At 40.3% G+C, this 13,955-nt stretch overlaps 1 protein-coding gene across 10 annotated transcripts in view; it reads left to right on the top strand.

The window, feature by feature from the left end:
- Nucleotides 1-13,955, top strand: part of LOC149186784 (UDP-glycosyltransferase TURAN-like) — a 317,893-nt gene that overhangs the window by 69,478 nt on the left and 234,460 nt on the right. For 4 of the 10 annotated variants that reach the window (XM_089411126.1, XM_089411130.1, XM_089411128.1 and 1 more), the window contains exon 2: nt 843-994. In XM_089411126.1, the coding sequence (XP_089267252.1) occupies nt 896-994 (99 nt within the window). In that variant the 5' untranslated portion in view covers nt 843-895. Of the gene's footprint in view, nt 1-842; nt 995-1,629; nt 1,742-13,955 lie in introns of those variants that run through there. The other 6 variants (XR_016255716.1, XR_016255715.1, XM_089411129.1 and 3 more) reach the window with 3 other exon arrangements.

Here is a 13,955-nt window from a genome sequence, read left to right as displayed (position 1 = left end):
TGAGGATATAAATATTATATTAAAATATATGAATAAGAATGAATAATGAATTACAAATGAGAACGAGAGGCTTGCTTATATACCAAGCAAGTGTCTCTTCATGAAGAGTCATGTCCTCTTAGACATGCCTCTTCAACCTAATTACTAGCTTAACTACCTATTATTTATGATATTTATCTTTTACATTATATTTATATTATGTATATATTTTATTCGTTACATTCTGAATACAATACCCAAACTGAGCTTCATGAAGTCAGACCTGTAATGACAGATTTGCCTATGCAACACCAAATTTGGGACTGCAATTGCTTTGCACTTTCAGTTCCCAAATTTGAGTTCCATCTGCTTTTTGTGTGTATTAAATTTAAAGTTCTGCTTTAATGGAACAGATTCCTCAATATTGTAATTTATTTGGATATTCATATGGTCTTTGGTAAGTTTGTTGTTTTCTTACATGGTTATACGTAGCATCTGTATTTCCTTTTATTGCTCTTTATGAATTGTCGGTTAGACTTTGCAGATATTGATTGTAATTGTGATGCCAGACCTGTAAACTATATTTGAGGCCTTTGGGTCTTTGTATATGGGTTGTGCTTCCATCCACCCAATTATAATTTCTTTTTCAGATTCTAGGCCCCATCATAAGTTTTTTGTCAGATCTTAAGCGCTGATATTTTTGTGTATGAGAAAGTTGGAGTATTTAAAAAATACTTTATCATGTTGTGTTTGTTCCAATTTGACTATTTCATCTGACATAAAATGGTGAGATAGAAGCAAGCACTGATCTGCAAATGTTAAGTGGTACTTCACTTTATAACTTCATTTGTGTCTGTTTGAAGAAAAAACGTGGGTAGAAGATTATTCAACCTTGAACTAGTTGCTGTGCAAACTGATGAAAATGGAAAAGAGGGGCAGAGCAGCAGTAGTGGTGCTTGGTGACTTAGGACGTAGTCCTCGTATGCAATATCATGCTCTTTCTTTTGCACGGCAGGTATGTGATATTGTATCCATAATTGTTTGTGCTCTCAAAGCTTTTCATGTTGCTTTTTTGTAACATGGTAGTCACGATAGGCAAGTGGTAATGATGCCAGAGTCTGAAGCTGTTCTTCATATCATCCTTTTTTTTCGTTAAACTTAAATTATTAACTTAACAGTACTTAAGATGTGATTTTGATATTTTTAATGTACTTTTATGAGAAGAAAAACACGCGGGAAAGTTAGTGGAAATCTGCTTTTTCTTGAACTAAGTTTACAAGTCTGAAATTGGTCAATTCTGTTATCTGGAAAGTTGTTTTGAAATTCCAGTAAACACTATCTACCTTTCCCCCATACTACAGTAGGTACAAACTGGTTAAAATGGAAAGTGGTAATGATGCCAGAGTCTGAAGCTTTTCTTCATATCATCCTTTATTTTTTGGCAAACTTAAATTATTAACTTAATAGTACCTAAGATGTGATTTTGATATTTTTAATGTATTTTTATGAGAAGAAAAACATGCGGGAAAGTTAGTGGAAATATGCTTTTTCTTGAACTAGGTTTCCAAGTCTGAAATTGGTCAATTATGTTATCTGGAAATTTGTTTTGAAATTCCAGCAAACACTATCTACCTTTCCCCCATACTACAGTATGTACAAAGTGGTTAAAATGGAAAAGAGGGCCAAAGCAGCAGTAGTTGTGCTCAGTGACTTAGGATGTAGTCCTTGTATGCAATATCATGCTCTTTCTTTTGCACGGCAGGTGTGTGGTCTTGTATCCATAATTCTTTGTGCTCTTGAAACGTATCATGTTGTTTTTAATTAACATGGTAATCACAATAGGCAAGTGGTAGTGATGTCACTGTCTGAAGCTGTTCTTCACATTATCCCGTGTTTCCTTGAGCCTAACTTATCAACTTCATATTACTTGAGATGTTCAGGTTCTGGTTTTCTAATGTATTTCTATGAAAATAATATACATTAAGCAAGTTTGTGGAAATCAGCTTTTTCTTGAATTAGGTTTACGCATCTAAACTTGGTCAATTCTATTATATGGAAAGCTGTTTTGAAATGTCACAAATACTATCTACCTTTCCTCCATACCATAGTATGGACAGATCATTTTCGTCCTAGACCTGACTTGTGATTCGTATGTGCAACTTATTTAATTTCCTGCTAGTGGTTTGCATTCAGTTTTCATGGAACTTGACACATTGCAAGTGGAGAATAACAATGGGTTTTTACAGTCCACATGTTTGCAGTGGAGGCTATTTATCCCCAGCTTGCTGGGTCCATGCCTTATTAAACAACAGCTGATGCAAAATTTTCAAGCCATGGAGAAAATTTGGAAACCTAATAATTGCAGTGCTGCACTTAAGCCTTGAATCTGACCAATACAAATTGAAAAAACAAAAGAGAGAAGAATATCTGTATCATGAGAGAAGGATGTAACTGAAAAGCTGAACATTCATTTGTTTTGGAGCAAAACAAAAAAGATAACCTTGGCAAGAGAATATTCTCCATAAAACCCCATTGCAGGAACATTCCTGATGAAGTACTTTGAATGCAAAGACCTCCATAATTTGACTTAACAAATTAAAGAGAGAAATCTTCTCATGGATGGAAACGAAGGGACTTTTACATAACAAATAAACATGCATTCTCACATTAAGTTAATATACAGCAAGGACTCATTAATGATTGCTTATAAATTTTCGAAGTGTTTTCATGACATTAGGCATGATATTGTGTTGCAATTATTGCTGTTGTACAACAGCATCTAGCTAAAGCTTTGATGTTGTGTCATTGGAGAGGATAAGGTATAATCATAAGTTGTGAGGAAGAGCGACTTTTAACTTTTATTGCACACCCTGAGATATTTTGATCCTTAATTACAGATACCTCATGGTTGATGATTTAGCTGTTGTTTGATGCATGTCTTTTTTGGGAGATAAATGGTGCATTATATTGGCTCCAAAATCATCAAGTTATGGTGCTAGTGTAGTGCAACTAAGTATGGGAAGGATATTAGTGTGAATGATTTTAAGATAACCCATTCTAGTCAATGAAGCTTGGTTGGTTGGGAAAGTGGGCATGGTGATAACCACCCTATCAAGGTTCAAATCCTCCCAACATGTTCACCCCTCATAGGTCTATGTGCTTGTGCAAACCCCACCAAGGTTCAAATCCTCCCAACAACATGTTCACCCCTCATGGGACTATGTGCTTGTGCAAATGGACTTGTTATTGATCTTTTTAGCATGGATGTTAAGGCCCTGGTAACCTTGCTAGATGGGCACATTGTTGAAGTGAGTAGCTTCAAAAGGTCTTCTACATCGGCTTGGTGTCTTAGCATGTGGAAGACATTATTTGCCTCTTCTAGTGATTTATGTCTTCTTTCCTAAGTCTAACTTAGGAAAAGTACAATAATTAAAGTAAATTAATTATTGTGGACTATTGAGTTATTTTCTAAGGATAAATAATTTAATTATTTAAGTGACTTAGAAATAATCTCAATTGTTGATCTCCAAGATGGTTCTAGAAGGGAGATTGGGGTTAGGGATTTGGACTCAATGAAGATTATAAAGGGAGCCTAGCGAGGAGGTGAAGACACAAGAAGAAGAGCACAAGTTGTGTGAACGAGTCATCACAAAGAGAGAGCGATTTTCTCTGTAGTGTGAGTGGCTCAGTGGACTAGTGCGCAGAGAAGGAGAAGTGCGAGTGCAAGGAGGCTAAGTAGGAGGAGATTGTAGGGCCGAGTTGGCGGAGAGAGATTGTATTTATTTGGAGGAAGTTGATTTGCTAGAGTGCTAGGGTTTTTCCAGTGCGCATTAGTGGCAGGGTGCAAATCTAGTTGTCGGAGGGCGCAGATCGTGTTGCTGGAGGTTGAGTTCTTTAGGTCAATCTCATCCGAAGGTAGATTTCCTTGAGGCTGTTTTCCCTGGGCCGAACTCATTTTGAGGGAACTGAGTTGTCGGTTCCAGATTGTATTTTTCCTTGTATTTTTGTGGGTCGAAAAACCCAAATTTTTTAGATAATGAAATGACGAAGAATTGTTGTGGGTTAATTAATTTTGCAATATGTGATTCATCTCTTTGGTTTATTTCTATTGCATATTTTTAGTTCTAGAAGTTAAAAATACTAGTGATTTTACTTTTCGGTAAATCAATGTTTATATGGGTAAGTAAATAAACTGTTGGGGATAAATTAATTTATTGAGAAGAGTTTTTCAGCGAAAATCACATCATAATTCATTTGTCGACGCGTTTCGAATCAACGAGTGTGGTTCATCGTCAGGACAAGTTGAAGAACCAGATCATGGCTGCATGACAAATAGAGAGAGCAGATCATCCAACAGCTATATTTGACTAGGAAACGGCTATATTTCACTGGGCAACTAGACTGGACCAACGACTATATTTGACTAGGAAATGGCTATATTTGACTGGGCAACTAGACTGGACCAAGGGATAGGGACAGAGAAAAAATAATTAGTTAATTAATTTGTAAGTTAGTTTTGTTATATTTATTACCATATTTGAATAAAGGTAATGTTTGTATTTAATTATCAAGAGTATGAATCAATTAGCTATTAATAGGCCTTTTTCCTAATTAAAATTATATAAATAAATAGTTAGTTAATTAATTTGTAAGTTAGTTTTGTTATATTTATTACCATAAAAAGTAATTGTTTGTATTAACTACCAAGATCAATAACCTATTAATAGATCTATTTATTATTATTAAAACTATCTAAATAAATAAAAACTTAAATCATTAATATTATATGAAATAATAATAAGAAAAAATTAATAAAAGTTTATTAAATGGATAACCTATTAAGTTAGTTAAATAATTGACCTAATACTAAATTTAAGGAATCTAACAGTATTGAATATGTAGCAAATTTCTCCTAATTAAAACAACATGGAAATTAAAGTAAAATCATTGAAGAACTAATGAGAAAGAATATAGCTTTTTCTAATTGGTTAGTTAATTCATTATTAATTTTATTTAATTATATCTAAAGGGTTGGTAAGATAAATAGTTCACATCTTTGAAATTCCTTCATCAATGTTTAGGTACAGAAAATTTTTATTTCATTTATTTATATAATAATGTTAATTAAAAGGATTTTTATAACTTATTCTAAAATAAAATACTAAAAATCAAAGAGACGAGAAGGAAAAACGGAAACCAACGATCCAGAAGACGAGGGGGGGAATGAAGACCTCACAGAAAAGAACAACACAAGGGGCGGGGGCAGAGGGGAGGGGGGAAAGGGTGGCTAGGAGGAAAGGGAAGGGATCCAACAACTGCTAATTTTCCAGCCGTCATCCCTATTGAGATTCCTCGGCCTTTTTTCAATTTCTATGGCCTCCCTAAACTTTCGATGATGAAAAGGAGCAATCTTGGCAATAACCCGGGCCTCCTCAATACATATGTGATGCTTAGTCTTTTCCGCGTGCTCTGCCAAGGCAGAAGACTGGGTCCTCCCATGTTTAATGTCAGTGGAGTGCTCATGAATCCTTTGATTAATAGAACGCCCCGTCTCACCAACATAGGGGGTCCCACAGGAGCAAGGAATAACATAGATACCTTTTGTTGATTTGGGGTAGCATCGGATGTGCTCTAGCCACGAAATTTGGTGGAGGGGCTAAGGCACATGAGATCTCCAATACCCAGAAAGGGTTTGGGCAGATTCTAAACAATTTGGGAGATATTAAAATAATTAATATTTTTAATGGAGTCCCTAAGTCCAAACTTAGGGAAATTAAAATATTAATGTGAATTAATATAAAATTGTGTTAGAATGGTCCAAAAGTAATGGATCAAGCCAGATCTAATCTTAGCTGTTGGTTAGGGACTTAATCTCGGCCGTTGATCTGTCAATGAGAAAAGTATAAGAGGAGGCTTGAGGGTCACTTGGAGAACACACCAAGAGATCAAGATTTCGACCTTCTGGGGCTGGGTTTGCTGAGAAAGTTGAGAGAGTGATTAGGAGTTGCAGCTGAGGGGCAGTGAATACAGAAGCAGAGAGGGCAGAAGCTGGAACTGCCGGGAAGTGCCAGGAAAGATGACACAGAGGGCAGAAGTTGGAACTGCCGGGAACAGTCGAAACTGCCGGGAATTGGTGGAAGAGTCGGGAAAGCTGATGTAAAGGGCAGAAGCCGGAACTGTCGAAACAACTGGAAAAGCTAACGCAGAGGGCAGAAGCCAAAACTATCGGGAACAGTCGGAACTGCCGGGAACTGCCGGAACAACCGGGAAAGCTGACGCAGAGGGCAGAAGCCGGAATTGCGGGGAACTGCCGGAACAACCGGGAAAGCTGACGCAGAGGGCAGAGGCCGGAACTGCTGGGAACAACTGGAACTGCTGGAACAACTGGGAAAGCTGACGCAGAGGGCAGATGCTAGAATTGCCGAGATTTTTCTCTGTTGGGTGAGCTGGATTTGGCACCCAGATTGTATTTTGAACCTGCTTAATAAATCAAACCCTCATATAGCTGCACCGATTTTCCCGCATTGGGTTTTTTCGGGTACATTAGTCCTAAAATAACGGTATCATTTGTGTGCTTGTTTCCATTTCCTTCTGTTGATGATCTGTAATGTGTTGAGCATGTACTTGTGTTTATTTTCAGTATTTACAGGGTAAATAACTTGTTAATTAATCAGAACAAGTAGGAAGGAATAAATCAGAAAGTACATGGAGGGTTTTTAACTGTTAGACTTAGAAACTTCAACATGGTATCAGAGCGTGGTTGCAGATCACAGGAGAACTGAGCACATCAGTAGAGCAGAGCAATAGCAGTAGAAAACAGTTGTCTCGAGTGACAGAAGCTGTTCCTAGCAACAAAGCAACAAGGGAGGGGTGACGCAGTGCCTGCGTCGTCAAGTTCGAGCCAAGAAGAGGCTGCGCAGAGGCTGAGGGAGGCAAAGTCAGGCTCACATAGAGCCACGTAGAGGCCAGGGGGGCTGACGCAGTTGGTTGAGGAAGCTAGTTTGCCAGTGCTGGGACTACGTAGAGCCTAGGAGGTCTCGCCTTCAGGTTGCTGGGGTCTAGGAGGCTGTGGGTGAGTTGTAGAGTGGAGCTGGTGGGGTACTGTAGTCAGAACAGTACCTAACAGGGCAAGGCCAAGAAGGAGGGAGTTGCTATCGAGGGTTTCTAGTCGAGAAATCCGGATTAGTGGTGCAGCTGCACAGACGATCAGAGTAGGGGGCATCTCGACATCGACAGAAGGGTTTCCAGGATGGAAATCGAGGCTTAGAGGGAGTCACATCAAGAACTTCTAGGAGGGAAGTAGAAGAGCAACAGAATGGCACTACACGGAGTAAGAGACCAGGATAGACTGGATGGAGCCTCAAACTTCGTAGTTTGGAAGGCCAGAATCTTATCCATACTTGACAGAAATCGTGTCAAGCACTTCGCCTTGAAGACAATAGCGGTCCCAGTTGACCTAGCTGACAATGACAGGTATGAGGAAGCAATGGCGAGGGCCAAGAGTATCATTCTTGATGGGGTCAAGGATCATATAGTACCACATATTGCCGAGAAGAATACGGCACGGGAGATGTGGGAGGCCCTGACCAAGTTGTATCAGCATACTTCTGTGCAGAGGAAGATGCTCCTAGAAAATCAGCTGCGGTCATACCAGATGCAGAAGGGAGAACAGATCGACACCTTCCTTGGTCGATTGAAGGAGATCCGAGATCAGCTGACTTCCATAGGGGCCACACCAGATCTAGAGTTGATGGTGAGAACAACCCTGAATGCAGTCTCAGAAGACTGGGAGGTGTTTGTCCAGAGCATACTGGGCAGGGCGACCCTTCTAGATTGGGAGGAAATGTGGGTGGCCCTTCGCCAAGAAGAGATTAGGAGGGTGATCAAGACGGGAAGCAGCAACAAGGGGATCAAAATCAAGAAGGAGGAGGAGGTGGATGTTGCCCTAGCATTTGAGGGTAAGCAAGAACAATGGAAGAAGAAGGACCTCTCCAAGGTCAAATGCTTCCACTGTGGGGAGCTGGGTCATTATGTGACCCAGTGTTCGAGGAAGAAGAGCAAGGGAGAGGCTTCCGAGACCAAGGCAGTGCCAACAAGGGCAGAGAAGGAGGTGGAGACAAACGATGACTATGCCATGAGTGCACACACACCACTTGAGCGAAGGAGGGGAGACATCGAGCTGTAGTTAGGTGGACTACAGGAGACGAGGGGTAGGATCCTTGAGTTACCCAACCTCTTGGATTATACCTAGCTACGGGAGCCCCAAAGAAGAGTAGCAGGACTGGCGGATGTCGGTAGAGACGGATGAGGATGGAGCGGCAGAGAGAGCTACAGTGCAAGATTCCCAGGACAGCGCGAGGCTAGCAGGCTGCAACAGTGCGAGAGGCACGAGAGTGTTGCACCAGTGCAGGATGGCACAAAGAGGTGTGCAACGGTGTGAGATGCAGGGAGTTGTTGCAGCAGCGCAGAGGTCAGAGAGGGAGCACTTGTCAGCAACAGAGGGAGCTTCAACATCGGGGGTGTCTCTAGCCTGACAGAGATGTCAGAGTTGGGAGATTAGTTGCTTACTTCTCAGTAACTGAGTTGCAGTGCAACAATTAGCAGTGGCGATGCTATGGGCAACACAATGCAACATGATGAGAGGGGATGCAGTGCAGACGCAACAGTAGCAGTGGCAGGGCCATGGGTAGCAGTACGGATGCAGAAGGAGATGTCATACAGATGTAGTAGTGGCAGTGGCAGAGCCATGGGTGGCAGTACGGGATGCAGCAGTATAGATGATGGGCAGCAGGCCTAGCATCAGGGACCGATGCCGGATGATCAAAGTAATACTCATTGAGGAGTATTGCTAGAGCATAGTCCTTGCTAAGAGGGAGTGTTGATTCGGGGTAGCATCGGATGTGCTCTAGCCACGAAATTTGGTGGAGGGGCTAAGGCACATGAGATCTCCAATACACAGAAAGGGTTTGGGTAGATTCTAAATAGTTTGGGAGATATTAAAATAATTAATATTTTTAATGGAGTCCCTAAGTCTAAACTTAGGGAAATTAAAATATTAATGTGAATTAATATAAAATTGTCTTAGAATGGTCCAAAAGTCATGGATCAAGCCAAATCTAATCTTAGCCGTTGATTAGGGACTTAATCTTGGCCGTTGATCTGTCAACGAGAAAAGTATAAGAGGAGGCTTGAGGGTCACTTGGAGAACACACCAAGAGATCAAGATTTCGACTATCTGGGGCTGGGTTTGCTGAGAAAGTTGAGAGAGTGATCAGGAGTTACAGCTGAGGGGCAGTGAATACAAAAGCAGAGAGGGCAGAAGCCAGAACTGCCGGGAACAACCGGAATTGTTGGGAACTGTCGGAACAGCCAGGAAAGCTGATGCAGAGGGCAAAAGCCAAAACTGTTAGGAACAGCTGGGAAAGCTGATGCAGAGGGTAGAAGCTGGAACTGTCGGGAACAACCGGAACTGCCGGGAACAACTGGAACTGCTGGAACAGCTGGGAAAGTTGATGCAGAGGGCAAAAGCCGGAATAGCCGAGAACAGCCGGAATTGCCGGAACAACCGGGAAAGATGACACAGAGGGTAGAAGCTAGAACTGCTGAGATTTTTCTCTGTTGGGTGAGCCAGATTTGGCACCCAGATTGTATTCTGAAATTGCTTAATAAATCAAACCCTCAGATAGCTGCACCGGTTTTCCCGCATTGGGTTTTTCTGGGGACATTAGTCCAAAAATAACGGTGTCATTTGTGTGCTTGTTTCTGTTTTCTTTAGTTGATGATCTGTAATGTGTTGAGCATGTACTTGTGTTTATTTTCAGTATTTACATGGTAAATAACTTGTTAATTAATCAAAACAAGTAGGAAGGAATAAATTAGAAAGTACATGGAGGGTTTCTAACTGTTAGACTTTGAAACTTCAACACCTTTCATGTCCTTGGGGTCAATAGGGTCTTTTACCGATCTAAGGGAGCTACGGATGGTGTTAAGGGGTCTAAAGGTAGAGGGAACATTATGCCTTCTGAGGATCCTCGCAATCTTATCAGTGGTCCCCTGGATGAAAGGGAGATGAACCCCTAAGACTCGATTCTTAAGGTCTTTCTTAACCTTGGGACCTTTGCTAGCTTTAAGGAAAGCTTTCAGATCCTGGTGCCTACTATAACCATTATTAACAAAAACGTTAAGGAGATGAGCTTTCTCTCTATCGAGGTTCTTTTCATCGGAGATTCTCAACGCATGAGTCGTAAGCGTGTTGAGGACACCCAACTTTTGAGCAGGGAAATGATGGGAGCTGGCATGAAGATATTGCTCAGTATGAGTTTTCTTCCTAAACACTTGGTGGGAGAAAGAACCGTCATCATTCTTTGAAATGAGATCATCAAGGAAAGGCAAACACCCATTGACTTCTTGCTCTATAGTGAACTTTATGGATGGGGATTGATTGTTGAGATGTTGGAAAAATAGATCCAACTCTTCCTGGCCATAAGACTAGATGACACCAGTGTCGTCAACAAATCTCTTGTAGAGCTTGGGTAAGAGACGTGTTGAGGCCAAAGCTTTGGATTCAAAGTCTTCCATGAAAAGATTAGCAACAACCGGGGACAGGGGGGAGCCCATGGCAACCCCGCAGGCCTGTTCATAGAATTCACCTTCAAAGCTGAAAAAGGTGGACGTGAGACAAATTTCAGCCAAATGAGCGGTATTAGGATCGGTTAGGCAGTTGACGACCTCAATGGACTCCCTTATAGGAATGCAAGTATAAAGGGAGATCACATCAAAACTCACAAGAATGTCCCTAGGGTCGAATTTTATGCCTTTAAGCTCATTGACAAATGACGAAGAGTCTTTGACGAACGACTCTGTGAGGCCAACAAGGGGTCTAAGCTTCAAGGCAAGGTATTTAGCAAGGAGGTAGGCTGTACCACCTATGGAATTGACAATGGGCCTTAGGGGAGCCCCCTCTTTGTGAATCTTTGGAAGCCCATAGATCCACGGAGTGATGGGGCTACTCTCAATAAGTTTGTGGCAAAAGGAACCCACATTGTTGCTAGATTTTATAGCTAGAGCAACTGTTCTAGAGATCTTTTTTAGGGGATTCTTGCTAAGATTTTTATAGCTGCCACTGTTACAAAGATGATCCAACATCTTTTGGCGATAATCCTCCTTATCAAGGATGATAGCAGCCCCTCCTTTGTCGGCTTTAAGAACCACAATGTCCTTGTTGTGGTTCAAGGATTTGAGGGCCTCAAACTCAACCTTACTAATATTGCTTTTAGGGGGCTTTGCCTTCCTGAGGACAACAACGCAGTCTTGCCTTATAGTGTCCTTAATATTATCGGGCAAGCTCCTATATAATATTAAGGACACTATAAGGCAAGACTGCGCTGTTGTCTTCAGGAAGGAAAAGCCCGCGAAAAGCAATATTGGCAAGGTTGAGTTTGAGGCCCTCAAATCCTTGAACTACAACAAGGACATTGTGGTTCTTAAAGAAGACAAAGGAGGGGCTGCTATCATCCTTAACAAGGAGGATTATCGCTAGAAGATGTTGGATCATCTTTGTAATAGTGGCAGCTATAAAAAGCTTAGCAAGAATCCCCTAAAAAAGATCTCTAGAACAGTTGATCTAGCTATAAAATCTAGCAACAATGTGGGTTCCTTTTGCCACAAACTTATTGAGAGTAGCCCCATCACTCTATGAATCTATGGGCTTCCAAAGATTCACAAAGAGGGGGCTCCCCTAAGGCCCATTGTTAATACCATAGGTGGTCCAACCTACCTCCTTGCTAAATAGCTTGCCTTGAAGCTTAGACCCCTTGTTGGCCTCACAAAATCGTTCGTCAAAGACTCTTCGTCATTTGTCCATGAGCTTAAAGGCATAAAATTTGACACTGGTGACATTCTTGTGAGTTTAGATGTGGTCTCCCTTTATACTTGCATTCTTATAAGCGAGGCCATTGAGGTCATCAACCACCTAACCGATCCTGACCGCTCATTTGGTTGAAATTTGTCTCACGTCCACCTTTTTTAGCTTTGAAGATGAATTCTATGAACAAACCTGTGGGGTTGCCATGGGCTCCCCCCTGTCCCTGGTTGTTGCTAATCTTTTCATGGAAGACTTTGAATCCAAAGCTTTGGCCTCAACACGTCTCTTGCCCAAGCTCTGGAAGAGATTTACTAGTGTCATCTGGTCTCATGGCCAGGAAGAGTTGGATCTATTTTTCCAACATCTCAACAATCAATCCCCATCCATAAAGTTCACTATGGAGCAAGAAGTCGATGGGTGTTTGCCTTTCCTTGATGTTCTCATTTCAAAGAATGATGACGGTTCTTTCTCCCACCAAGTGTTTAGGAAGAAAACTCATACTGAGAAATATCTTCATGCCAGCTCCCATCATTTCCCTGCTCAAAAGTTGGGTGTCCTCAACACGCTTGCGACTCGTGCACTGAGAATCTCCGATGAAAAGAACCTCGATAGAGAGAAAGCCCATCTCCTTAACGTTTTTGTTAATAATGGTTATAGTAGGCACCAGGGTCTGAAAGCTTTCCTTAAAGCCAGCAAAGGTCCCAAGGTTAAGAGAGACCCTAAGGATCGAGTCTTAGGGGTTCATCTCCCTTTCATCCAGGGGATCACTGATAAGATTGCGAGGATCCTCAGAAGGCATAATGTTCCCTCTACCTTTAGACCCCTTAACACCATCCGTAGCTCCCTTAGATCAGTGAAAGACCCTATTGACCCCAAGGACATGAAAGGTGTCTATGTTATTCCTTGCTCCTATGGGACCCCCTATGTTGGTGAGATTAGGCCTTCTATTAATCAAAGGATTCATGAGCACTCAACTGACATTAAACATGGGAGGACCCGGTCTTCCACCTTGGCAGAGCACGCGGAAAAGACTAAGCATCACATATGCATTGAGGAGGCCCAGGTTATTGCGAAGATTGCTCCTTTAAATCACCAGAAGTTTAGGGAGGCCATAGAAATTGAAAAAAGACTGAGGAATCTCAATAGGGATGACGGCTGGGAAATTAGCAGCTGTTGGATCCTTGCCCTTTCTTCCTGGCCGCCCCTCGCCCCTGCCCCCGCCCCTTGTGTTGTTCTTTTATGTGAAGTGTTCTTTGTTTTTTCCCCCTTGTCTTCTGGATTGTTGGTTTTCATTTTTCCTTCTCGTCTCTTTGATTTTTAGTATTTTATTTTAATTTTACTAGTTCTCTTTCACTCCTTCTAGATTAAAAATTAGAACAAAATGTTTGAATAAGTAATAAAAATCCTTTTAATTAACATTATTGTATAAATAAATGAAATAAAATTTTTTCTGTACCTAAACATTGATGAAGGAATTTCAAAGATGTGAACTATTTATCTTACCAACCCTTTAGATATAATTAAATAAAATTAATAATGAATTAACTAACCAATTAGAAAAATCTATATTCTTTCTCATTAGTTCTTCAATGATTTTAATTTAATTTCCATGTTGTTTTAATTAGGAGAAATTTGCTACATATTCAATACTGTTAGATTCCTTAAATTTAGTATGAGGTCAATTATTTAACTAACTTAATAGGTTATCCATTTAATAAACTTTTATTAATTTTTTCTTATTATTATTTCATATAATATTAATGATTTAAGTTTTTATTTATTTAGATAGTTTTAATAATAATAAATAGATCTATTAATAGGTTATTGATCTTGGTAGTTAATACAAACAATTACTTTTTATGGTAATAAATATAACAAAATTAACTTACAAATTAATTAACTAACTATTTATTTATATAATTTTAATTAGGAAAAAGGCCTATTGATAGCTAATTGATTCATACTCTTGATAATTAAATACAAACATTACCTTTATTCAAATATGGTAATAAATATAACAAAACTAACTTACAAATTAATTAACTAATTATTTTTTCTCTGTCCCTATCACTTGGTCCAGTCTAGTTAGCCAATGAAATTTAGCTATTTCCTA

The sequence above is a fragment of the Pinus tabuliformis genome, chromosome 3_1 (assembly GCF_031772625.1).
Source record: "Pinus tabuliformis cultivar Carrire ecotype Pingquan chromosome 3_1, CPIR1, whole genome shotgun sequence".
NCBI lineage: Eukaryota > Viridiplantae > Streptophyta > Pinopsida > Pinales > Pinaceae > Pinus > Pinus tabuliformis.
This window is presented reverse-complemented; position numbering and strand designations above follow the sequence as displayed.